General features: G+C 38.4%; 1 protein-coding gene across 1 annotated transcript in view; it reads left to right on the plus strand.

Moving 5' to 3' along the window:
• The window catches only part of DPP4 (dipeptidyl peptidase 4), a 40,749-nt gene that overhangs the window by 415 nt on the left and 13,148 nt on the right, over positions 1 to 27,186 (plus strand). Inside the window, exons 3-19 of the mRNA XM_050899607.1 lie at positions 7,925 to 8,023; positions 8,594 to 8,688; positions 8,808 to 8,882; positions 10,843 to 10,895; positions 10,996 to 11,068; positions 12,230 to 12,350; positions 12,779 to 12,939; positions 14,876 to 14,979; positions 18,476 to 18,611; positions 18,760 to 18,804; positions 21,506 to 21,610; positions 21,714 to 21,781; positions 21,974 to 22,027; positions 22,498 to 22,622; positions 23,581 to 23,628; positions 24,133 to 24,231; positions 25,934 to 26,003. Coding sequence (XP_050755564.1) covers positions 7,925 to 8,023; positions 8,594 to 8,688; positions 8,808 to 8,882; positions 10,843 to 10,895; positions 10,996 to 11,068; positions 12,230 to 12,350; positions 12,779 to 12,939; positions 14,876 to 14,979; positions 18,476 to 18,611; positions 18,760 to 18,804; positions 21,506 to 21,610; positions 21,714 to 21,781; positions 21,974 to 22,027; positions 22,498 to 22,622; positions 23,581 to 23,628; positions 24,133 to 24,231; positions 25,934 to 26,003 — 1,531 coding nt within the window. The remainder of the gene's footprint in view (positions 1 to 7,924; positions 8,024 to 8,593; positions 8,689 to 8,807; positions 8,883 to 10,842; positions 10,896 to 10,995; positions 11,069 to 12,229; positions 12,351 to 12,778; positions 12,940 to 14,875; positions 14,980 to 18,475; positions 18,612 to 18,759; positions 18,805 to 21,505; positions 21,611 to 21,713; positions 21,782 to 21,973; positions 22,028 to 22,497; positions 22,623 to 23,580; positions 23,629 to 24,132; positions 24,232 to 25,933; positions 26,004 to 27,186) is intronic.

A 27,186-nucleotide genomic window follows, 5' to 3' on the forward strand; every position in this document is an offset into this window, starting at 1 on the left:
GGAGCTCCTGGGTCCTGGGAAGCTGGGAGGTACTTCGTCAAGGTGTCTCACCTGGAAGGATGGGGGCGCGGGGAGGGGGGGGAAGTAAAAAGGTCCCTTGATTCCCGTGTGAGCTGAGAAAATACTAGTTATAAGCATTAGCGTTTTCAGCATTTTCCTTTCCTGTTGCAGCCGAAACCAGCAGTAAAATGCCAGTCAATTTTCTAGGGTGTATTGAAGAGATAAGATTATATTTCCTCTGATTTGCTTTGTTTGCACAACTTTTGTTAACATTATTGAGTGAAATTATATACGCAGCACAGTTACAGAGGTCAGAAAAGTAGGAAAAGATTTGGAATGCATTTTTGGACTCTGATCGGTTTGCACTTTCCAGGTTGTCCTTGTAGCTCTGGATGTTAATGTGAAACAGCATTAAATCCTCATCAAGCAATGCATTGGTTCCAGCTGGTAGGACAGAGCTGCAGGTTTATCTCTTTTTTTGTGTTCTTACGATTAACAGCTGAGCAGTAGTGATCTGTAGAATTCAGCACTGCAAACTCTAAGGAAACAAAGTGTTTTCTAGACTAGACCTTTGTCTAGACTGTTTGTGAGGTGCACCCTGAGAAATGTGAAGATGTGTATGTTGATCTTGATAAGTGTGTTCAGAAATGAACACAGTTACTTATGTACACGGAAAGTTCTGGTCGGTTTTTTGTACATCAATTGAAGAGGCAAAGCTTGTATCACTGGTGTTCATATGGCATAATTTACGTTAAACTTTTCTGCAGTTCAGCTCTGTCACTATTACTATCACAATCATTAAAAACTAGATTTTCAAAGTCCGGATACCTGAATTACATACCTTCTGGGCTAAAACTTGCATCGGTGGATGCTTACCCCCTTTCTGTTATTTTTGGGCAGCTTTTTGCCACTTATCTCAACAGATTTTTGAGGTGACAGAAAATACTCTTAGTTTCAGAAGTTGGGAAGAGCAAGAGAAAGGGTCTTGATAACTTATCAGGTGCATGTGTGCAGGCATAACACCTAGTGAGAGAATTCAGTATGCAGGCCTGAACTCTGCTGAAGAGTTGGTGCTTGTCTGCCTTAATGCCAATGCTATATCTTACTGAAAATCAGATGGGTTTTCTTCTTTCATAAATTGTAGCATAGGAATCCATTTGCTGTAGAAGTGGCTGCAATTCAGAATCAGTCATTGAGTTATATAGTAAATAGATTTTACTTTAAAGAAACGCTTCTGCTGGATGACATACAGAATATCACCATGCTGTCAGCCTTGGCTTGCGTCATTTTTGTTGTAAAAGAGTAGGGCAATGCATCAGTCTTTTTACTGTTGTCTCAAATTAACGCGTGGGAAATTACCTAGTACACCCAGGTAGTTCACTAGGTCCCTCTGGATAAAATAAGGACTGAGATGGAGAGGTCCCAGTTAAAAAACTTGAATTCCTGTCTCTTCCCAAATCAGGCCAGCAGTAACATCTGAATAACAGCTGTGACCATTATAGTTTGGGAACTGCAGGGTGCTTTTGAATTTTTGACTGAAGGGTGCTAAACAAATGTTTTCTGTTAGCTGAGAGTGTACAGGTGGTGCACTTGTAATTACTCCTTTATAGGTTAGAGCACTTAATCACTGACAGTTTGATTATGTGGCTTTTATGAACGACCCCAGGGCATGCGACTCAGCTGAGGATGCCTCCTGCGTCAGTACAGGTGCTGGCCTGACTACAAAATGAAAGGTGGCAAAATTGAGGGGCGGTGGGGAGGAGGAGCAGCTTCACATGACTGTGACTATGTGAAATCAAAGTCTGCTCTGATAAAAGTCATTGTAATTGCAATCAAGTCTTTATTTCATCCCAATGGTTCAAGCATTGTGCAGGGAGTGAAAACAATGATTATCCATAATACACAGATAATTTTGAGTTTGGATTTCTTACCTTTGGCCTGCTGCTCTTCTCCCCGCCGTGCTTCTCAGCGTACTTTCATTTCATAAGCTTAGTAGTCATGCAGCACAGAATTAGTTTGATAAATGGGCTCCAGTGCTGTGAAAGGTGGTGAAATTTTGCCACTCCAGAGGAGTTCTGGCTTGTTGGCTGGACTGTAGGCCTGGCAGGTGGAACTTCTGCTTCTTCTCTTGCGGCCATTTAGCATGGGCAAATACTGCAGACTTAAATTTGCAAAAGGATTCCCTAATTTTGGGTGCAGCCCTTCACTATTTACCTTGAGGGTCTTCAGCCAGAACTGTGTACAAAATTCTATACTTTTTGTTTCTACCCACTACCTATTTTGCCACGTTATTTTATATTTAATAACCACATGGGGCTACTTGCATCAAACAATTTAATCTCAAAACAGCCTTGGGGGTTGTATTTGAAGTCTGTTGATGAACGCATTGTTATGCTTTGAGGAGGTATTCAGGAGGTGACTACAGTAGCAAGTGGTTACCCTTAAAGCATGAGTATTTTCTAAAAAATTGTGGTCCATCCATGATTCACCCATTTACTTATGCTTCTCCCATTTTTTTTCTCCTGTAACTTTCCATGCAAAAGGCAGACTGAAACATCCAGTGGCCTTACACCTTTACCTCTTCTCTAACAGCAATTCTTGTTACGGCCAGCTGGGCAGGAAGGCCAGGTGTGAGAGGAAGAGTAGCCAATGCTGAGAGCAGGAAGGAGACAGTGCAATATCTAGTATCGTTCTGCTGCCATGAGCAAGTCATAAACAGCCTTATAGTGGGGGGTCCTATACAGCCGTCTGGTCACAAACCAGGTTCCTTCACCCAGAGGTCTAATTCTCCAAGGGTGAGATATTCACTAAATGAAACGCTCATCACTGTCATGGTCAGATGGTACTATGCGTGGGCTTCTGTGCTCTTTTGATAGACATGGGCCTAGAAGAGGTTGGAAAAGCACAGCAGGTGCTGGCGAAGTTAATGACCTTAAGGTGCTTGAGGGTACTTTGGGAGTCTGATGCCTCACTGATGTGTTGGGTATTACTAGTGGCTGGTAGAAAGCTACCATAAATAGAGATAAGGGTTACTGGCAGCAGAAGTCCAGTAAGTTCATGTTGTCATCCTGGATTTGAAGTTGAAGAATGTTGGGACTGCTGAGACAGCTTTGTGCTTCAAGGACTCAAGAGAGGTGAGGTTGCAGATCTTCCTCACAGCCGTGTTAATGTATAACTGAAAAGAAAAGGAAATAAAAGTCTCCAAATAGCTCTCATCGTGGTTCTGTTGGGGATGGTCATATCTACAGTCCTCCCCACTGTTTATCCTCTCTACATTCTGTCCTGAACTAAGCAAATTTGTGACTGGGTGATGTGGAGGAGTATCTATTGCCAATGTCAACACCCTGCTTGCAACTGAACATTATTTTTAAAATACAGAGAGGCTTCTGGCTGATATACAACCCTCGTATTTGAAGACCTGTGCAACAAGATGAATGAACCTGGCAGCTGTGATCTGTCACAGTTTTCTTGGGAATAAGGGGTCCTGTATTATTCCAGTTTTTGAAAGGCCTTAGGTTTAATGGTGCTTAGGGAGAAAGCTAGAAAACCTGTAAGGGAATTTAAATCTGTGGATCAGAAATTGATCTTTGAAGTAGAATCTCTTTGAATCTAGATTAAAAAATTAAGGTTTAGATAAGAATCTTGACTCTGTGTGTGGTTTTTTTAGAGAACCATTATATAAACGGTGAGCAGTAGTTAATTCCAGTAACCTAGCTTCAAAGGACTTTAATCAAAATCGTGGCTGAAGATCTCTCCAAAGTTGTATGGGAGATACAGCAGGTTAATTGCCTTGTTGTGAGTATGCTGTAGACTTCTCTGACCAAACAGTCTTTTGGCTTAAATCCGACTGTTCTAACTATTCTCTTTTCCCCATGTATTCATGCACCTTGCTCTGCGTTACAGGATCCTTGTAGTCTTCTTGTTATGTGTGGATATATTACTTTTCTAGCTAGTGAAGGAAAAGATAGAGAATGGAAATGTTTTCCTGCTATATGTCCTTGACTTCTGTAACTGTCATTTAACTGTTATCTACCTTAATTCAAATGTTGAGTAATGTAATATAAAAAGATATATGAGCAGTGGATTGCTATCTGTAGAACACTTCTGCTATTTTCATTTCCTTGCTTTGCATGAGATGGGGCAAATTTGAGAGGGACTCCAGAGCTATTGATTACAAAGTTAATGATTACCTCCCTCCGGGGAAGTCTCTGCAGCCCCGGAGAGTGATGCCTGGGTGAACTGCCCTGGGAGGCGTCACGGCGCTCACCCGTTGCTTATGGTCTCTCCTGGATGGCCAGTATCAGCCACTGGGTATCAGATGGGATTCTGGGTTCAGTGAACCTCTGGCCTGACCCAGCAGAGTAATTTTTACTTTCTTCTTTGCTGGAAATCCATTTCTGTGCTCTAATTGTCACATATCTCAGGCAGTAACTGGAGGCTTGAGTGTAGGGGGGAAGATTTTTGAGTGCTTTTTTACACACATTGGAAGAGAAACAGGGAAGAAGGAAGGTTTGGAAAAAATAGCCTGAAATGTCACTTACTTTTCTGACTAACTACTGAATCAGTCAGGTTTCCCTTCTTGCATCTCTCACGCTGCTCCTAAATTACAGTCTTAGATTGCAGATCATTCTTGCTCTTGCTCTGCTGTCACTTAAAAATGGTGATACTCATTCACCTTTTCTGATTTTTATTGTTTCTCTATCCCTTTCTTTCGCATTATTGCTGAGCATCATGCTTGTACTCGTTTTTCCCTTGCTGTGGTTCTTCCAGTCTCTCTTGGTAGTGGTGAACATGCAGTAAAGCTTCCGTTATTACTGGGTTTATAGTTTTCCATGTCTTTTAAGTTGGTTACATAATTTCTTGCTCTTTTTATTACATATGGAAATTAGTAAAATGTGCCTTGACACTGGGGAATAAACAATACAGATACCAAAAGTAATTTGTCAACAACTTTTGATTTTGGTATGGTGATGTGTCATACCATAAACCTTACACAATAGTTAACTTCTTGTTTACTTTACACCTTACACCTACAGAAACCGACTCAATTTTTCTCTTGAGAAAGGGTAACATATTAAAAAAAAAATCCAAAATTGAAACCAAACTCTTTATCAACTTCATATGAGTACTACTTACATAAAAGGTTAAGAGCCTTCTTCCCAGAAGGACTTACTTAAGTGTTTGCTGTTGTAACAGGGGTATTATGATGTAAATATTTCCAGTATATCATTATGACAGTGGAAATATATATATGCTGCTGGGGGTGAGAATACGGTAGAGATGAAGAGCTAGTCATTTGGAATTTAGAAAAATAAGTCTGTATCTGGAATAGTCAAAAAAGAAGAATAGCAAGGAAATTCAGCCTTCACAGCCTCTCTGAGGAACCTAAGAGTGAAAGAAGCTGTTTTGGTAAAATATGAACATACATTGACCTGTATCCAATCTTCAAAGCCAATAAAATGCTCTTGAATGTCAACAACTACTTTATTTTGTCAAAATAAACCTGTTTGACGCTTTTTTTGAAATGGAATCTGAACAAGAAGCAGCAAAATGCAGAATTCAATATATGTTGGGTATCTTTGGTTGGCGGCATAATGTGGGTAAGTAAGAATATACTGGTAGTGGCCTATCTTGCAAATTAAGAAAATACTTCAACTAGAAATTTTATGACTATACCCTTACAGCTTGGCTTACGTTTTCATATTCAGTTACTATGTGGAAGGTGTTGACAGAAAATGAAATTTTAATTTTATACACAGCCAACAAATCTTAATAGTGGCCTGATTTTTAGTAATGAGACCTCAGCAAAATATGTATGTCACCAGGGGGAAAAACGTTCATCAGTTTGGAAAAATCCCTAAACCTGTTTATCAGCCACCTGTCTTAAATTGCTCCTCCTTTTCCAAGAGAGAATTTTGTTGCTTTCTGAAGCCCCTCTAATTGAAAATGACACTTACTCAATTAGGAAGGAGAGAAGTGATATTCCGAACTAGACAACTGTGCATGAATATCAAATACACATTTGTTCATAATCCATCGAATTAAATATTCAGCTAATATAGCATAATTAACCTGAGAAATTAATATTCTCATGGAAACTTCATAAGCAAGAAATCTTGACTAGTAATTTTTTAGAACAGTCAAATTTCAGATGGAATTGAGCAAGCAATTTTTTTAACCTTTGGTGAGCATCTTAGAGTAAAATCATTGTTTGTTATGGCTCGACTTTTGTTGCAGCAATGGCTGTACAGTCTGTGCTGTATATATGCAAGGTGCTTATTGTTTGCAAATAAAACTGTAATAGCTAATATAAATATCTTCCTGCCATGTTCCAGATGTTACATGTATTTAACCTGCAGAAAGATAACCTGCAAAAAGTATTGAGGTGCTTTTCTGTGTGTGTGTGTCCCCAGGGACTTTGCACTCTTTTTCTTCTTCAGCATAATGAAGGAAGAGGCTGCCTGTTTAAAGTATCTGAAAGACTGGGACTCTCAGAATTGATAGGGGCAGGTTATTATCTTGGTTGATCAGTCACCACATGTGTACTTGAGTATTTTTATCAATTGTTTTTATCCTAGGTCTTTTGATTTGTACTGGTAGTAACAAAAAAGGAATGATTTAGCCAGTTGAAATAAAAATTGCTTCCCTTCTGGACTGTGTAGATTTGTATGAGGGAAGTTTTTAAGGTTTCCATTGGGGGGGGGGGGGGGGGAAGGCAAGAGAGGAAGCAGGGAGAGAATTGCACACCTGAATGTAAAAATTGTAGTCTTTGTTTTCAGAGGAAAAAGATCACAAAGACTCACAAACCGATTTTTTCGTTGTTGTTATTATTTGAACCTTTCAGACTTTGGAAAGAGTAGCTTGTGCACTGCAGCCAGTAAGAAAGAAATATTTTTCATAGAAGTTGATTGCGGTGTGCTGGAGCGGATGACCAAACTCATTAGCTTAACTGGGTTCAAAGTTTCACTTAGTCTTTTCATAGTAACCCAGTTACTTGGCTTTAATTTTGCAGTCAAAATAGTAATGTTGCAGTAAACATTAAGATACCTTGGTGAAAAACACGTCAAGAGAGGGACAAATATTTAACTAACTATTTCATCATAAGCTTATCAGTAAGCATTTGTGATTTAATTATTTTTTTTCAATCAGACCTTCCCTGAAAATTTTACTGCTTCTTGGATTTTTTTTATTTGAGACATTTCTGATATTTGAGTTTAATGATAAGCAGATGATTCACAATTGAAGCGTTCATGAACAGGAACAGCAGTATGATAGAACATGTGATAAAGTACAGCAGCCGCTTTAATTTTAGAGTATCTTTCAAGGTCTGTACATCTGCTCACATGGATGCCACATTTCATTCATCTGGACAACCCTGCCCATCCACCACTCTCAAACGAGGGCGTGTATGTGTCTGCTTTGCATGATCCACCCCACGATTGATGTCTGATGCAAATATTAGCAGTCAGGGCTCTGCAGCGAAGTTTCCAGAGTGAGCATAGAGGTGAAAGGCACGAAGATCACTTCTTTTCAATTTTTGAGGAGTACAAGTATGCGTTTCCTGCGATAAGAGGGCCAGAGGTCTTCTGTTTATTTTTGTCACTGTCAAAAAGGTATTTTCATTTACTCAAAAGATAACAGCTCTTGAGTACCTTAAAGTAAAATAGCAGCAGAGAAAAGGCATCTGTAATTTTTACGTGAGTTTGTTGAGTGATCTCACCAGTACTCCTTTATTTTATGCTTGCTGAATTTATCTTGCGGTAAAGCTTTAGTGCCTTCTCACTGCTAGTACTTTAGAGCTGGTTAGCTAAAATACATCAATAACCAGCAACAAAAACCCACTAATTTTAGTAGTCAGGTTAAGAAGCTGGAGTGGAACAATTCACAGCAACATCAAAATCTCTTTTCTGTCTCTTTCTTGCAGAAAATACCTCTGAGCCTGATTCACGAAGAACATATACTCTACAGAATTACTTGAACAATGACTATAAGTACAGAACACATAATTTGCAGTGGATTTCAGGTAATTCATTTCTACATACAGCGTGAATGTCAGGAAAATGTACTACCTTCAGTAAATATGTATCTTTATGCTGAGGTGACTACTGTATCCTGAAAAAAAAGTTAAATTATTTAATGGTGCCATTATAGAAAGGTGCGTAGCTCAGAGAGTTGTGATTTTTTTTTTTTTTTCCCTTAGATACATGCTCACCTTCATGGCAGCTATATTCTCCTACTGCTAGAAGAGCATACTTACTTCTGTGCTTTTTTGTAGAAGCATGTTATCCTCTGAAGTGTGTCGGCTTCCTGTGCATCAGGAGATCAGGGAACAGGAGGATACAGGGTGCTTTTCCTTTTGAATATGCCTAGTGCCCCAAGGGAAAGAGATGCCGGAAGGCAGAGGCTGTGAGCCCCAGGACTACATTTTGTGAATGTTCTTGTGCTATAAGCATCCTTTCATTACAGAAGTGGGAAACACAACATTGACCAGACTTTTGAATTTTATTTCCTCCTTAAAAACATAAAGGGGAAAAGAGAAGTAACTGATGACCATTTTACTTATTGTTTATTAGCAGATCTCTTGTTCTTCTAGGAAATCAGTATCTTCACAAAACAGCTGATGGGGACATCCTACGTGTCAATGCTGACACCGGAACATCCTCAGTAATCTTGGCGAAAACAACATTAGTACGTTGACTTATATGTAATATATGCAGACATTGGGAAAGGTATTGAATTTAATATTTTGTTCTGCACATTTCTTTGGAATCAGTGCTTAATATGTTCCTTTTGCCCTTTGTTGACAGGATAAGTACAAGGCAACCACAGTTATATTGTCTCCTGACCAAAAGTTTGCTCTTCTGCAGTACAGCTATACAAAGGTACAAGTGCACTTTACTTCTCTGAGGATGAAACTGGGAAATAAAGGTTTGAGAATAACTGAGAGGCTGAGAGAATGTGAGGGAAATGCAGGAGGATGGATGAATGAGATGGATGTCTGCAGGGGGAACAGTGAAGCTGAGCAGGCAGGAGGAGGAGAAGAGAGACTGGTATTGTCTGTGAGCTTGGCAGAAGAGAGATGACTACCTGAGAAAAGAAGCTGGATAAAAAGTGGATGTAGAGATATCACAAGGAGAGTGAGGCTGGATGGTTCATCTGGGAAGACAGGCTAGAAGAGCAGATAGGCATGACTGTCCAAGGAGTTGTGTGGGTAAGGAGAAGCGATGAGTAGATATGTTTGTATACATACGCTTGTACATACATGTTATGTATGTATATGGTTGTTACATTGTGGTGTTAGGACATAAGAATTTAAAACTGAGGAGAATGAAAAGCAGCATGTGCTTACAAGAGAAGGCTGTCCTCTGGTGCTTGGAGTGGACTTGGGTGTCCGTGTTCCCTACTGTCAGCAAGCACGTGAAAAACCTCCAGCATAATGCTTCATCCTTGGTGCTGAACCATGCAACAAAGGTCAACCTACGTTCATGCCAGGTGGCATGAAAACCTGGCTCTATGTGCCAACTGAGGACAGTTACAGAAACCTAATGGAGGTGATAATTTGCCCTATGGTGTGTGCGCTGAGAAGCCAGTAACTTTGTTGTTGTTTCCTTTTTTTTCTAGAGAGCTGCCTGTTTTGTTTGTAAAAAGCTCAGTGCTGACTTGTGCAGTGTACAAATACTTGAGCGCTGCGTGACTGTGCTCTGTCTCCACGCTCTGGCTTTGCAGTCCAAGAATGCCTCTCACACTGTGCCAGCCACAAGCCATGCACTCATTCATCGCTTTTTTTTCAGTTTCACCTTCCTTGCTAGGTACTACTAAGCCAGTTACCTTTTGTCTTTCTAACTGCTCAGAGTTGCTTGACTTTTCACTGCATGACTAGTGGCCACAAAATTCCCTATATTTTTCCAGCCACCCTGGACATTCCCTCTACTCGTGATTTATTGCTCTATAGTATTTTATGTGTTGCAGTGATAAGAGTTAATTTTATTTTAATGCTGAAGCAAGATCTTTTAACCTTTATATAATAGTGTGATTGAAAGTTATGTTGTTATTAATCTTTATTGCAAGAAAACAGAGTAACAAAATGAATCATGAGGATGTAGACACTTCTTATGTAATAGCCATCTGGTTGTGTAGTACTAAGTTATTGTTTTATATCTTCATACAAATCTTCAAGAACCATCATAGAAGGTAGCATTATTGTAACATGTCAACACCGTGGGCTAAATCAAACCTCTTCAGCCCCACATAGTGAACACATTTAAATGTGTCTGCATTATATTCATCATCATCTTTCTCTCTGTAAGTGCCCACAGAGTGATACAGACTTCAAGAAGCAGGTTTCTGAGAGAAAGGGTTTATTTCTGTGACAATATGAATGGGAATAGGTCACCCTGGAACTGGAGGAACTGCTACAGAAATACTGCTGGCACTTGTGAGGACTACTAAACAATAAGATGCCAGGTTAAATAATACAGCATGGAAGACGAGACAGAAAACAGCAAGTGTGCCAGTAAGGCAAAAGGAGGAGGATTAACTATGCATAGCTACAATAGTCTGCCATGTAGCTGCAAGGATTTCTGAAAATCTGCAGCATCTCTGGCCTCTGTATCTCTGTCCTTAATCAGTCAGTGGCCTCTGTCATAGTATTTAAGTGATAACCCCAGAGCAGTGGCAATTCTTTAGTCTCCTTAAACCTTGCAGAGATTTGTTACCCTTGCACGTTGATTCTGTTCTGTCTTAAGCAAAAGCATGAGGAGGATTTCAGAGGTAATTCAAACTGTAAAAGATGTGAATCCTGCTGAAATTTATTTTCTTAATGTTAAAATAATTCTTTTGCAGTTGTGGAGGCATTCCTATACAGCTTCATATCACATCTATGATTTCAATAGCAGGTCAGTAATTTTTGCACACGAGATGTAGTTTTAACATAATTTGCAATGAAATGACATTTCACTGATTTTTCTTAGCTGCATTTTGTTTTTGTTTTTCCAGTTCTATCTTAGATGACAGACTACTACATAATGATACACAATATATATCCTGGTCACCTGTTGGTCACAAACTGGTTAGTAAAGATAAGTGAAACTTATATAACAGTCATTTTTGTACATATGACATGGAAGCTCACATTGTCTGTACCCTTGAGGTTTTGGGACTTTCCTACTGCTAGATAAAGTAGCTGAACTGCTTTCCAAATTGACTGCTGCTGCTGGAAAGACTCCAGAATCCCTCTGTGTGTTTTGTTTTGTTCTTTAATGAAAATGCATTCCTGAAAGTAGTAGTGGCCCCAGTAGTCGTGAAATGCACAGGAACTTCATGTTTTTACAGTTGCAGACAGTAGCTCATCCCTTTCAAAGGCAGCAGCATTACAATTGTCTACTTATTCATCACTGAGATTTTTATCTCCTTATTACACCATAATCAGTGAAGTTTTATTTGATGGATGCACATAACAAGGATTAGAGGATCAAAATCTCTCTTGTACTCTCTCCCACTGCCCTTTTCTTCCTTCTGTCCTCCCCGGTCCATGGCAATGGTGACAGCCACTGTGTTTGCAAGGCTTGTGCATTCCCTATGGTAAGCGTTAGATCTGACTGAAGAGCTATCACAGGAGAATGTGGCATTTATTTAGTCTTATTGCTGGTAGTGTAGGGATTATAGAACCCAACCACAGAAGCAAAGGATGTTGAAAAGAGCTTTCTGCGTGTCAGAGTGAAGCTCTGGAATAGAACTGTGTTGTTCAGTTGTTGAAGAGGAAAAACGGTGATTAGAGAGGCAGGCAAGTGCCAAAAACTAGAGGAGTTCTGAGTGCTACTGAACAAATGCAGCATCTTTGCAGATCCATTGGCAATGCTGAGACCCCCATCAATGTTTTACCAAAGTACTGATAGTTTTCTTTGAAAGACAAATTAATGAAAAACAGCTCCTAATGAAGGAAAATAAGCTTGTATCTCAGCAGAAAATGAATAGCAGAGTCTTCAAAACTTGATAGAGTAATCATGTCATTTATCATAGTAGATTGTTTTTTTGCATCTAGGCCTGAAGTTAGGTTGCTACACATGATTTGTATTAGTAATTCAACTTTGTTAAGTGTCAGTGATGTTTGGTGAAATGCAACTTTCAAAGACAGTTTTTGTCATCTGATGTAAATTTCCCAGTAGATGAGGCGAAGGAAGGAAGTAGGATTTACTCTAATAGTAATTGTTACCACAATGATGTTTTGCAGGCATATGTTTGGAATAATAATGTTTATGTAAAAGCTTCACCAACAGCAGAACCTGTGCAAATCACTAAAAATGGAGAAGAAAATAAAATTTTCAATGGAGTACCAGATTGGGTTTATGAAGGTAACTATGTCAAGCATATTTTACTTTGCATTATCATGTAAAAACTTTGTTTTATTGTAATTATTTTATTATAACTGTTATTTCTTATCATTGAAAAGTTCAAAATAATCTGTCTGTATTTTAACAGAAGCATGCATCCTTACCCGAGCTTAGTACCTGGCTAGTGTGAGGATCTAAGAATGGAAATGAGATCACCTAACTTGCAGCGTGTCACTGGAAATCATACCGTGTGAATTAGCTTCATATGATAGATTATAAGCATTGATCTAATGTCTCATTTCAGAACCCCGACAAACAGTCTGCACTTTGGTATCTGAACTTCAATTAAAAAAAAAAAAAAACAACTATTAAAAACTAATGAGAACAGTACCTAGGATAGAAGAGCTGACTTATCAATTATAACTTACATGCATTTGCATCTCTTTCAGAGGAAATGTTTGGCACCCATTCTGCTCTGTGGTGGTCTCCAAATGGCAATTTTGTGGCATATGCAGCATTTAATGATACAGAAGTTCCTGTTATAGAATATTCCTTTTATTCTGAGGACACCTTGCAGTATCCAAAGACCATTAGAATCCCGTATCCCAAGGTCTGTGTTATTTATTAAACATGGTTGTTCTGCAGTTTCATTAAGAGAGTAGTCTCATTTAATCAGCTTCTGCTAATGAAAATATTGTCTGTCTCTCCTCAACAGCTTGCTGTGATTACTCTTTCTGAAGTCAACAGCATCTGGCAATGTTAAAGTATTTTATTATCTCCAGGGGAAAGCAAAAAGGAAAAAAAAAAAAGTATGATTTAAGGTTTTGTTGTTTCACCAGAAAATTTTGAGGTAGCAAGTAGATGTTGAGATAAAAAAGCTCTAAGGGAATTGAAGTTGGTACAAAGCATTTGGCAGATGTACACTGTTAAGGTTGTGCACGGTATTGATAATGGAATCTTCTTCAACTAATGTAACATTTTTAGTTCTTGGATGCTTCCTATATTGGGCTGAAGGGGAGGAATCTGCTGATGGAGTTTCTTTGCCCACACCTAAAGCGCTTTGTGTTTTAGCTGTGACAGTGAAGCCTTTAGTGCATGCAGCTCCTTCTCCTCCCCCTTCCTCTCCACATGACTTTGTGCCCACTGCTCGTGGCACAGTTGGCACTGGACTGAATGGTGTGAGAGTCAGAGTCCAATACGCTCTGAACAGGTTCTTTCAGATACTCCACACGTGGAGGGTTTCGTGTTTAAGACAAGATTTACTTGTGTGAAGTTATTTGACATTACATGGGATTTTGATTTAGCAGAGTGATGCAGCCATGCACTTAAGACACAATACAAGTTACACTTAGAGTACAACAATTGCACTATACTGCTGAATCGCAATAAAAACGTGGTTCTCGTTGCTGGTCTCCATAATATGCTCACCACCACAATGCTGGGCATCCCCATTGCTGGGAAGGAATACATGGGTTGAAACCATCTCAAGCCCATCGCTTTCTTCAGTTCTTTTTGTTCATCGTTTGGTTTTTATACTGTGTGGGGCTGAGGCCCCTGTATATCCCCCCCTCGCTGGTCTGCCCAGCTCAGGAAGATAGTTTCACTCTTTTGATGAACTGAGGCAGAAGAGCCGATACAGCTGACTGGTCGCCCAGCCGATACAGCTGTTTGCCTGGTGTAAAAGCCGCCCTCTGGTCCTCTTTGTGCCAGGCTCAGCTTTCGCTGCAGCAGCCGTGGTCAGTCACTCCCTACCCTTCCCAAAGCTTCAGGAGCACGTGGCCTTTGCCTGTCCCCTCGGAGCCTCCCCCAGAGGGGTCACCGATGCTCACAGCGAGCCGCTGGGCTCGCTGACAGCTACAGGTGCTCTGCCCTGAGCGTGGCGCCTGTGAAGAGACATAGGTGTGGAATGAACTGCCAATTTAAATTGCACCTTTTATTACAAACCTCTTTTGTTTGGAATATTGCTGACTTCTGGAGGTGGGTCAACTACAGCTACCTGATCGTTAGGATGAGGACTTGGCTAGTTAACTTCTAGAGAAGAAGCCCTTACTGTCACAGTTACATTGCAGTCAGTAGTGCTACATTAAAAATAGTGGAGTGCATGCTGCAGTCACAGCTTTGATTGTGGTATAGGCAGCTATTATATGATCACTTAATGTAAGGTATCAGTTTCCATGAAGAAGCACTTTTCTGTCTGCTAGCAATGGATTTGATTCACTGTTAGGTACTGTTGTGTGGCATGTGGGACGAGATATGGTCAAATACTGCTTTGGGTACAGCAAGCCCTATGTAGTTATGAATGCTTCTAAATGTAGTAGTCTTTCTTATCTAGAAACACATAACTAACACTTTCATATAAAAAAAATACAAAGGATAATTTATGTATCTATCTTAAGAACTGCATTTAGGAACTTGTCTTTTCACATGTTTCAAGTTGGCTGGTTCGACCTGACTGTCTATAGTAATTTCTTCATCTATAGTTTCAAAGACTTATTTCACCAGAAATATTCTCTCTTCAAAAGTACAATGAAAAATTTTATTTTCAGGCAGGAGCTAAAAATCCAACTGTGCAATTATTTACTGTGGATACCAGATTGCTTCCTGATATCCACTCTGCTGAAATTTCTCCACCTGCAGAAATAAAATCAGGGTAAGAAATTTTGGTTAAATGTTTGCTTGGTTTTTTTGGTGGGAGAGGAGGAGCTTTTATGTGTGACCACCCTATATTCAGTGTATATGGCAGTTTTTCCCAGTCATGCGGCTCTGGTAGCAACAAGATTTACCAGAGAAAATCTGCACAGAGATTATCCTCCTGGTGATTATATATAGATGGCATATTCCATGTATGTTATATTCAGAATGTGACAAGTTCTTGGCTCATCACATTGAGTGGAGTCTAACTATGGTGAAGTCATTTCACAGTACAACTTTAATATGAGCAAGTTTTGGTATAATCAAATTATAATATATGTATTCCAATTCACTGAGGGGAAAAAAACCAAAACAAAACCTTAATGGTAAGTGAAGATTTGATTTCATTGGAAGCAGACTCCTTGTTAAGGCAAGGTATCATGGTTGTCTTCAGATTTAAACTTAAAATGTTTGTTTTCTTTGGAAATATGGTGAAAACCAGCACCTCTCACAGTAAATGGAAAATTGTATTTCTCAAAATGCCACTGGAAATGCACAACATGATATAAATGTATTTTGTGAAGAGCAGCTAAATTGATTTAAAATGCATGCACACAGAATTTGGTATCCCAGATCTTGGGTTTTGTTTTTTCTTTTTAACAGTGTTGTGGAAATTTTTTAGAGGTTTGCAATTACAAACATGATGGGTATGGAAGCACAGGTTATACTGATAAACTTCAGAAAAAACAAAAGAGGTCTGTTAGCTAGTGCATAAAACCAGCATTTTGTATGTGATGGCCAAAAAGCTGTAACTGGAATATCAGTGCTATTCCGTTCAGTCCTCATCACAGTGTAACTAACATCTCTGTGTTAACTGAGATACGTAAGTTTTTACAAATATGTTCTTTATCCTTTCTCTACAGTAGCACTGCAATAGCTAGGTGTTATATAGCTGTTGTGCGCTGTTTTTCTCTAGAATTTCAGTGCCTCAGAATTAAAAGCCCTTTATGTTTGGTCAGTTCTGGTTAAGATCTTCGCTGTCTTAGAGTTATGTTTTACCTTTTGTTAACATCTGATGAAAGCTGAACAAGACTGCTGTGTGAGCTGGGGAGAATTACAGTCATCTGCCTTCCAGCCTTGTACCCATCTGGCTAACACGGGCCTGAGTTATATGGAGTTAATCCATTTTTAAACGAATGTAACACTCTGTAAATCAGGATTAATACAAAGATAAATCAAGTCTTGAATGATGAGTGCAAGGATCGAAACTTACTCTTTCTCCCAACGGCTGATCCAAGTAATGGTTAAGCCTCAGCATGTGCGTCCTGCAAACACTGAGGTGGCCAGAACAAGTCTTGGGGAATTTCACAAGAGCAAAAGCACATGCGTAGGAAAAGGCAAGTGATGTGCAATGTTGCTGTCGGGTAGTTTTGCTCCTGGAAGCACAAAGTCATGAATATTTGCACAGTATGTATATTTATACCACTGTATGACAGGAAAAGTTAATTTCTGTGGTGGAAAATTCTATTTTTACTTCCTTGGAGCTAAATTCTGCATAAAACTAAGTTTGAATTGGTGGCATACCTCACCCCACCCACCTGGGTGGGGATTTCGAGAGGCAGTGTCCCTGCAAATGGTTGCCTGTTGCAGCACTATCCAGAGCTTGTTGTATGCGCAGCAGTTGTATGCCAAGGTTTGAAGGGGGCACAGCGCACTTCTGTTTCGGAGGAAAAGTTTTATTATTTGTCAAGGAAAGCTGCCAAAATCTGGAATGGCGGTGCTTTACCACGTAAGATGGTAGATGAAACCTGACGCTTTTTGCACGAATGACCAGCATCAAATCCATACAGCATTTAAACACCACTTTTAGCATCATGGGTACAGGGGGCTCCTGTTGGCTAACAAGAGGATGAAGGCAATGGGTGCTTCTTGTCTGAAATGATCTGTCCCAAAAATAAGTCGTCCTCAGAGTAGAGAGCTCCAGAGGGTGATTGCAGGAATATCCCTTCTCAGCAGCAAATGAGGAAGGGCAATGCAAAAAAACCTACTGTACTCTATATTTGAGTTAATTGCAGCTTAGTTAACATTTCATGGGTTGTTGAAAAATGAAGATGCATTCCTAGTCTCTATAATAACCTTAAAATATTGATTATGTTATAATAAAAGCATAGTAAATAATATTTTTTTGTTTTTTCCCTTGCATTGTTCATCTTGTGCGATGGATGATTTATAGTCTCCAGAATTGTTAACTTCTCTCACTTTGAAGGAACAAAAACTGTGGGGCTAATTCCCCTCTTACAAAGCAAGGGAAGCCACTATTATAGGTACATGAAGAACGTCAGTTTCTTTTTTTTTCCAAACAAGCTGTTGCAGACTGCTTTTATAATATTGGTCTAAAATACACTGTTTGAAGCCAGTGACAGTAGCAAGTAAATGACCTACCAACTTCCCAGTCAAATATGAACGCAAAACTAGACCTTTTTCAAACATTATTTCTAAACTGCAATCTAGAAATAAACCTGAAAGTGGTTGGTAACCAGTTGGCATATATTTTTAATCCATCCACACTAATTGTAGTGTTTTCTTTTTCTTTTTTCTTCCCCCCCTTCCCCACCAGTGATCATGAAGGTACTCACTCTCATCACAAAACTTCCCACACATTTTTGTTAACTAACTTTGGGGGAAAAGGGAACATGAACTTGGAACTAAGTCAAATGTGCAAATTCCGGTTAAAAATGTATACTTGCCTTGGAGGGGAGGTTTGTTTTATTTTAGTTCGTAAGGCTTCTAGGAGATAGGAGAGATCTAAAATAAGAAAAGACGAGTACATCTAACAGATCGTAATGGTAAACAAAACCACTAAATTTTATGTGGTGCCTTTTTAAAATTAATATACAGGAATATTCATGAAAACGATATTTTTTTCAGATACTCCAATTCTCCATGTCAACTAGTTGGTATTCTGAAGATGAAAGTAAAATATTCAAATAGTAATATCTGTTCTTGGTATGATCTCTCCCTCCGTTCTAACTAATGGAAATAAGTACTGAATTGAACAAAGATATGTATCGCTCAGAAAGTGCTTACAATTAATCAGCTTCATGCAGCTAAGGATAAAATTCCAAAATCTAAGGCCCATGCAACTTAATATTCAGAAGAATTTCCTCTAGATGCACACAGCACAAGATTTATGAACAGTCTGGAGCAGCTATTATTTTATGCATTAGAGGATAGTGATCTGGCTGTTAGAATTTAATTGCAGTCTTTCTAGAAGCGGGTATGTACAAACCATCTAATTCTTTATTGTATGAATGAAGATAACCAAGGCATCTACTAGCAGCCAAAAACAATTGACAAAAAAATGGCTCAATTAGGTTTGCATCATTGTTTATTGTTGAAGAGTAGATTGAAATTAAAATAGCCAGATGAGTCTCATTCAATGAATTGCTGAATGCTATTGTATAGTATGCTATTACAGAGAGGATTTTAAATATCTAATACTATTGCTGTTTCAGGGATCATTATTTGAGTGTTGTAACTTGGGTGACAGATGAAAGGATCTGTCTGCAGTGGCTCAGAAGAATTCAGAATTTTTCAGTCCTCACAGTCTGTGACTTTGAACGTGCTACTGGAAATTGGTCATGTCCACGGGTAAGAAAAATGAGGTGGGAGAGTCGCAATGCTTGATAAATGAAACTAGAAAGGAGTAGAGGATCTCTGTATGTTTATCTTTGTAGAAACATAGCCTGATGTAAAATAAACATAATTGTTGTGGGATTGTTTGTTTTTTCTTTCTTAGGAAAAACAACGTACAGAAGAAAGTACAACTGGCTGGATTGGCAGAGTGAGTGTTCAATTTCTAAAACTGCTACATGCTAAATAACACTGATAATTAAGAAAATTTCATAGGAGCCTTTTGCTGGTTGCAATGCCTCTTTATGTGCAGGTCTGATCCATTCACTTGTTGCATTTTACATGTATAGGAAAAAACGGTCTCAAATGGAGCCGCTATGCCACCTTGCTCCTGTTTTTAAGCTTTTGTGGTATGGGGTTCTGAATTCCCAGGCTGGGCTGACAGTGCAGCATGGGCTGGAGCTGTAACTGCGTCCTCCGTGACCCGTGCATTGTGCTCGGCTTGCCAAAAAGCAGAGTGCTCCTTCCAGACTCTTTTTTAATTCTGACCTACCGCTTTGGTAGCGGAAGGTAGGGGAGTGCAGGAGCCAGGATTCAGAATTCCCTTTGTTCTGGGGGAGTTGTCAGTTATGCTGCTTTGGCTGCTCTCCAGTCTTCCTGCCACCTCCAGAATGATCTAGGGGATAAAATGTATTAAGAAGTGTATCCTATAACCTTTGAATTGTATTGGAGGAAAGGTGTAGAGGACAGACAAAAGTAATTTTTAGTGTTTCAGGTTGCAACAAACCATTCCAGGTTCAATGTGGGGTTTTTATTTATCTCCCCCCCCCCCCCCCCCCGAAATATCCATTGAAGAGAACTGGGGACAAGATGCATAGAAGTGACCAGATTAAAATTTTCATACGCTTCTGCCAAACCAATCGCTACTGTCTGGGTGATGCTTTTCAAGCTGCCTCTCAGTCCTTTTGTACATGGTAGAGAGTAGGCACCTAATGAACTACACAGAAGATCTGGGGGAAGTGAAGCAGAGATGCAAAAGTTCAGACTTGGAGGGAGAAATGAGTTTCAGAGTTTTTGATGAGAACACAGAGTACACTTTCCACTCCCGCATTTTCCACACACTGATTATGCTTTAGTCACTAATTCACTTTTGAAGTCAAAAATGAAAGTTTAAAGAAATGCAAAGAGGGAGGCAACAGCAGGGATGAAATCATCCGCAGTATGAAGATGAGAGATCAACCCACCTGCTGTCAAATTTGATATGGAAAGGAAGGCCTTAACGCTGACACATTTTGCTTCTCTGCAGCAAAGGCTTCACAATTAGACAATGTGATGATCAAGCTGCAGACTTTGTAAACAGTTGTGCAAAATGAGAGGGCAAAATGCAAGTCTGTGCCATTAAACTAGGTTGTTGGTTTTTTGTTTCTTTTAAAGAGACAACCCACATCTTAGGAGCTGTTGGAAGAAAAAGATAATCTCACTGAATCTCATGATTCTTGGATTTGAGAAGGGAGTGGAAAGTAGGGAGGATTGAAGAGGGGATAGGAAAGGTTTATTTATTCCTTTCTTTTATTCTTATCTACTTAGGGATGATAAAATGACACTTGACTGATAAGGGATATTTTTATATATATATATATATGAGATGTGTATATATAGACACACATATATGTATATACAATTCATATAAGTGTATATACAAACTTAAGTACATTATATATGTGTGTAAAATATAGACATGTAGTTCTCTTTTTGTATATATCTATACTGTTTTTCCTTTTTTTCAAAAATAGCGATGAAATTATACTTAATCTAAGAATGCTCAGAACAGCCTGTGTTACTGCGTAAGGCTTCCAGGTCATGAGCTAAGTTAGAGCTTGCCAGTTGAGTTGAAGGAAAGTCACACTTTGAAAAAGTAAGACTGCGATAAGGGAGAAACTAGCGAAATATTTGCCAGGTTATTTTTTGCAAAAATATTGCTAGGGAAGACGAAATTATCTGGAGCACATGGGTTAGGAAGCCTCAAGTTCTGTCATTGCTTACTGAGTGACCGGAAGCGAGTCCCTCGTCTTTCTGTTTCACTTCCCATTTCAAAAATGGGTGTAACATCTCAGAGGTGATTGCATTGTGTCAGTTGGCTAATTAACGTTTGGATGTTTTGGACATTTATCACAGAAATAACTTTTATTTCATTCGGCTCAATTTCATTCCTCTGTTTTTCTCTCTACCATGTGGAGCACATCCAAATGACAGTCAGCAGAAGGAATCCATTCATTTCCGTCACTCCCAATTGATAAACGGGTAGTTCCTTCATGAAAATATCATTCCAGTTTGGGTTCTCTGGTATTCTGTAATCACCTGCTTACTAGCAAAATTTCCTCTTGGAAAACAGTTTGTTTTCTTTGAATAAAGGGGGACATTTTTCACTGTCAAGCTACAAAAAATTTAAGAGTTCAAAGAATTTGTTCACAAATACGTGTTTTAAAATGGGAAATTCAAGGAAAACATGTATTTGCAATTTTTACATTGCTGTAGGTTACAGCTGCATGTTGGCGTTGGACAGAATAAAACAGTGACTTTAAAAGTAGATACACATATTGTTTCCTAAAATGGTAGGAAACTAGGAACACCTGTAGGACTTCAAATTCAAGGGAGGTAGGAGGGGACATCAGTCATTACTCAGGAAATTCTGCTGCTTAAGGAGCAAGAAAATATTTTAAGTGTGTTTACTTTTAGGGTAATGGCTACAGGTTCTACCTACTAAGTCAGCAGGCAGAAATTTTTGCAGTACGTTCAGTGATGCGTTGTTTTAACTATTGAAACTCCTGTTTAGAGATATCAAAACCTAAATTTATCATTTTTGTTTTGGAGTTTTGTTGTTTGCTTTAATAGACATCTCTCTTGTGTTCAAGTTCCAGCCATCTGTCCCTCACTTTGCACCCGACAATGCTACCTACTACAAAGTCTTCAGCAATACAGTAGGTTACAAGCACATCCATTACATAAATGGCTCACAGGTAAGTAATAAGGTGTAGGACAGTCACTGCTGACTTGTGCTTCTCCTGGTGATTGAGGAGCTTCATGTTCTACTTTTTGCCTTGCCTTTCCCCCCTGCTCCAGGCTCCAGTACCTATTACTGCAGGAAAATGGGAAGTAATCAGCATAGAAGCTGTAACCAATAACTTTTTGTAAGTATTGTAGTTAAGCTATTGATTCCAATCAGGAGCGCTTGTAACAAGGTCTAAGCAAGCAGGGAGGGAGAACAAGGAGAAGGTGTCACTTAACTCATTAAAAATCTGATCTAAACATGTAAATAAATGTTTAAATATTGTAATGTGCAGTAAATATTTTACCAAACCCAGTATGTTTTGCTTTTATAGATACTACATTAGTAATGAAAACGGTGGAAAGCCAGGAGGAAGAAATCTTTATAAGTAAGAAATTTTTTCTGCAGTATGAGTAAAATATTTGTTAATGAAAAAGAAACTTTAAGAAAAAGCATTGCAAAATAAAAGATTAGGACGTTCACAGTCTAATGTGGGATCCTATATACGATATTTAATGAAAATCAGTGTAGGAGTATAAACTGTAAAAATAACGAAAATATTTTTCTGTAAATTTAGTTAATAAAGGGAAATTGTGAAAAGAAACAACTAATCCTCAAGCAACAAATCCCTAAAGAAAACCTCTGATGTTTTTTTTGCTGTGATTACAGTTCCAGTATTAATTGAACTCAAGAGTTTAAAGTCTGTTTTCTCTCATTTTTAAATCAGTAGGGACTTTACTCCTCAATTTTAACATATTTCATTCGGTCATCTTATTTAAAAAGCATACATTTGTTTAGCATAGCTTAAAAAAAAAAAAAAGTCTTTCATCTCTGAAATGAAGCTCATCTACTTTGCAGAGTGCTCTTGGAAAGCAGTCCAAATTCTACTAAATGTGTTAGCTGTGATCTGAATGAAGAAAGATGCCAGTATTATTCTGTGTCCTTCAGCAAAGATGCACAGTATTATCAGCTAGATTGTCGTGGTGAGTATATCCAGAATTAATTGACATAAACATGACTCACTGATTAGTTGGGTGGGGAAGTTCGCTTCATCAGGATCTTGATATGCACTGCGTAACAATGATATGTGTTGATATCGTCGGATAAATGCATTGGCAGCGGAAAAACATACTCCGTCCTAGGCTCAAAAGCACCTTGACAAAAATTACAAGGATAAAATTTGATAGTTCTATCAGTGGACCTGAAAGAGGTGCAAAACACTCCTTTCTGCTGTGCATCTCCTCAAGAGCTGCATGGGGAGCTCTGTCTGTAGAAGGAATTTGGAGGCTCTGGGAGGAAGGCGAGCAACAGGCTAGGTAAAGGGAAGTGTTCTATGTGTGGGAATAAAATTAAGATAGATAGTGCTGTTCAAAAAAATCCAGTGAACATAATCATAAGTTAAGCAGTGGGACTGTAGTCTGTCTCTGACCTGTAAGTGTGCTAGATAGTACAAGGGATAAATTAATCAAAGGGTGGGAAAAATAAAATCTTCTCTAAAATTTCCCTTAAATTGAAATGTATGTTGTTTTTTAAGATGCCAAGATCTTCCTTGATCTATGGGCTAGAAGGACAGACAGACAGCAGAGAGGGAATTGTTCTGTCAGGTTGTAAAAATGGTTGTTGGAAGAAGACTGCTGTGGTCTCCGTGACAAGGCTTACCAATTTCCAAACCATGGTCCGCAACTGATGGGTAGACTTTGCTGAAGAGTGGAAGCTTAATTCTTCAGTACCTCACAATCATGTGGTTCGCCTGCAAGACAGTCTGAATATTTTACGGGATCCTGTGGCTTGAGTTTGGGCCCTACTGACTTAAAATCCAGCTTGTGCAGACTGGAGGGAAACGAGTTCTGAGCTTTTATGATTCACCCACTTCCAATTACTTTACGAGGGTTGTGTTTTGAGACAGCATGCAAACATGAAGGTTTCGTGCTCTATTAACAGGTCCTGGCCTGCCCGTATCTACTCTGCACAGAAGCAGTGATGATCAAGGTATGGCATTGCCTTAAAATATAATTTGTGTTGAGCCACGAAATTGCACTGTAAATTTATTTTAATTTTGTTCTCATTGCGTAGTGTAATAATTAAATATCAGTTATAAAGGGTAAACTTAATTTCAGATAATTAATATAGTTAACAAGAAGAATAAATTATATAGCTTGGCATATGTTTATTCATAGTTTATTTAATATTATTTTATATTGTGCTAGAAAACAGTGAGTAATGTATGACTTATTTACTGGATAATTGTTCAGTTTTTCTGAAATTGCATTTAGATGAAAAACAGGGAAACCAGCTTTCTGGTTACTAAATTACTGAAGGAAAACTATGGTAAACATTGAATCTGAGAGGAAAAACAAAAACTGCAGTAAACTAAGACTGCAATGTAGGTTGCCATCATCTCAGATTGAATTTTTAAAGTGATTCATAATTAAAGAGCAATGCATTTGAAAATAATGTATTTAATCTTTGACTCTTACTAACTCTGTTATTTAGTCCTCAGATACTTGGAAAATAACACTGAACTGGAAAACTCATTGAAAGATATTCAGATGCCTTCAAAAAAAGTTGGCTCCATTAGTGTAGGTGGATACAGTAAGTTCAAAAACATGTTTTACCTTTCTCTCCCCCTTTCACCAAGTGCTTCAAGGTCTTCTGCTGAAAAGCATGACAGAAAAGATGGGCGTAGTGGGGATTATTGCAGTTATTCAGCACTTAGAAGCAAGACAAGATTTTTTTTTTTCTTTTGACATCTCCAAACATTCTGTTTTTTTCTGAAATCCGAAAATATTCTTACCTAAAACATGCTTTTACCCTAGTGTGATATCTTGATATTTTCATGACGAAGTGGCTTGACTCCTTTTTTCCTTGATAATTACCTGAAAAACAGAAGTCCCTAATACCACATTAAATAAATAAATAAGAGGAATGGGGGTGGGGTACAAAGCTTGTAATAATTGTTGAATTTAAATTAAATTATAAATTCAAGTAGGTCTTAATTGACAGGTACAAGTCCCTTTGGTTTGTGTTAGCAGGTTGGGACAGTGGAGGAGAAGTTCAGTTATTATCAAAAACCACACAAAATCTAAATGGAAAAGCTTGCAAAATCACCTAGGCTACATTTCAACAAGATCACCTTTGCCTTTGTGTAGGGGAATATTTGGATTGAATAGTCATGTTCTTAAAAGCACATTCACGCTCCAAGACTACATAAACCTCTGAATACAGACTAGAACAAAATGCTAGAAAATGAACCGCTAATGCTTTGCTAGTGGTGCTTCTCTGAATTTGCACGTCTGGGTACAGAAGCTTTCTTGGTGTGCTCCTAGGCTGAGGAACGTCAGATAGACCGGCAGTGGGAGGCCTGGTACCTGTCTAAACTGTTCTTGCTCCAGCCTTTGCTACTAGCTTTTCTCTTATGACAAACTTCCTCTTGATAAAATGAATGAATATTCGTAATGGAATTGTATTTTACAAACTGTATTGAGTTCTGTCAGTCATTGTTAACTGTTCTTTTTGATGCCTCCCTTCTTCCACTGTTACCTTATTTACATAATAACTCTCTTTATCTTTGTGTTTTCTGTCTTGTATTTCTATCACATTTTTACTAGGGCTAAAGATGAAATCTTCCAGGCAAGATGGAGGTTTAAAGATGTTCTTCGTGCTATCAGTTGTATATTCATCTTTTTATTCCTCTTTGTTCTTACTACTTCATCTCTTCAGGGTAAAAGCTTTTGGGTAAGGGGAATCTATTTTTAATGTCACAAATAGGAGAAATAAACCCATTTATGTAGCCCTACTTCAAGTTCCAGGTCTGCTCACAAATCTGTGTATGTTATCAAAGAAGAAATCCGCTCCTGTGACTATATATAGAGTACGCAAAAAATTAAAATTAGTATTTTCATGTGTTCAATTTAGATTGTTAATTTTTCCGTGTTTTAATGTCTTGCATATTCATATCTGGAGAGATGTGAATATATTGTAGAGACTTACCAAGTTTTACATGTAAGCTTACAATGTAGAATAATGTTACAAGATGGCACGTTGAGTCCCCAAATTTTATTATTATTGTAGACATTCCAGTTCCAGACTTTCTGCTAACTTAGCTGTGAAACGTTAAAAAAAAAAAAAATTATTAGATAGCTAGGAACTTTTACCTGTATATATTAGGACAGTTCAGATGAAACTACTTTTTAATTTTTAGGGGGTAACTCAAATGTGCTCTTGTATGAATTGCAGTGCATGTCAAATTATTTCACTGGAGAACTGACCTAAGTCAAACTCTTTTCACTTTTAGACCTGTGGTATCAAATGATACTGCCTCCCCATTTCGATTCATCAAAGAAGTACCCTCTGCTTCTTGATGTGTAAGTCTTCAAGTTACATGGCAATGTTGTGTTAATAATCACTTTCATCTACTTCAAATGCTCTTAATAAGATCAGGAGACACAAAACTGGCATGTTTTCTAATTACTTCTTGAAGTAGTTTTAAGAGGGAATGAAAAAAATGAGGTGTATCCCAATTCGTGATAGAGTCCCGTACCATAAGATGATGTAATGCTTAACAAGCATGTATTTTGCTGGTGGCAGTGAGGCAGACACATTCTGTATCTGACTTAAAAGCCAGGATGTTAGTGTTAGCTTACCTCCTTCTCTGCTCTTAGAGTTCATTAGGAATAATATACAATGAAATTACATTCCAGAATGAAACCTTGAATAAGCTGTGTATCCTAAAGCTGTAGTGTGACGCTGCATTTTCTCTGTGATATTTGACTGTCAACTGGTGTTGGCAAACTGCACCCTGTGGTCAGGATTGCATTTGCTGGTTTTTTTCCCATAAATTCAAGACCATGAGCACATGCTGTTTGGTCCGTTCTTCCTCAGGCATTTCTGTTGATGCTGGTGTGTTTTCTTCTAACTTGAAATTACTGAAATTTAGCTATTCATTAAAATAGAAATGTGAACCTTTTCCTCTTTTTACGAAAAGCTGACTCCACAAGGAAACTAACTACATCTTTATATAATGTAATTTGGTAGCACTGTAATACTTTTTGATATGCCTGTTGATCGTTTTAATGAGCAGTCAGTGCTCTTTGCTTCTTAAGACTTACTTTGGTTTTGATTCTATTTTTATTGACTTACGTGGGCCTTTGTCAGGATCACCTCTGCTTCACGGTGATCTTGGTATCAGAAATTCCTTCGGCAGTGTCAGGATCCATAGCGTATAGAAACAAAGCTTGATATAGAGAATTCCTAGTAGTTTTTTCTTTGCTTTTAAAACTGGGAAAAATGGGTTATAGAGCCATAAAAGCCACTCTTCCATTTCTTACTCTGTTGAACAGTGGCTAGAGAAATGCACTGCAAACAGAATTTTACCATCCAGGCACTCACAGAGTGTGATTTCATAGTGCTCAAGTGCTTCCAGATATTTTAAAATAATAAGTTATATTTACAGTTTTACTTTTCTCAGCCTGCATAAGAAATAGTTTAGACTGTAGGGAACACTGATGAGACACTAAAAATGCAGAAAGAGATCTTTTTCATTTTCCC

This window comes from Gymnogyps californianus, chromosome 7 (assembly GCF_018139145.2).
Source record: "Gymnogyps californianus isolate 813 chromosome 7, ASM1813914v2, whole genome shotgun sequence".
Taxonomy (NCBI): Eukaryota; Metazoa; Chordata; class Aves; order Accipitriformes; family Cathartidae; genus Gymnogyps; species Gymnogyps californianus.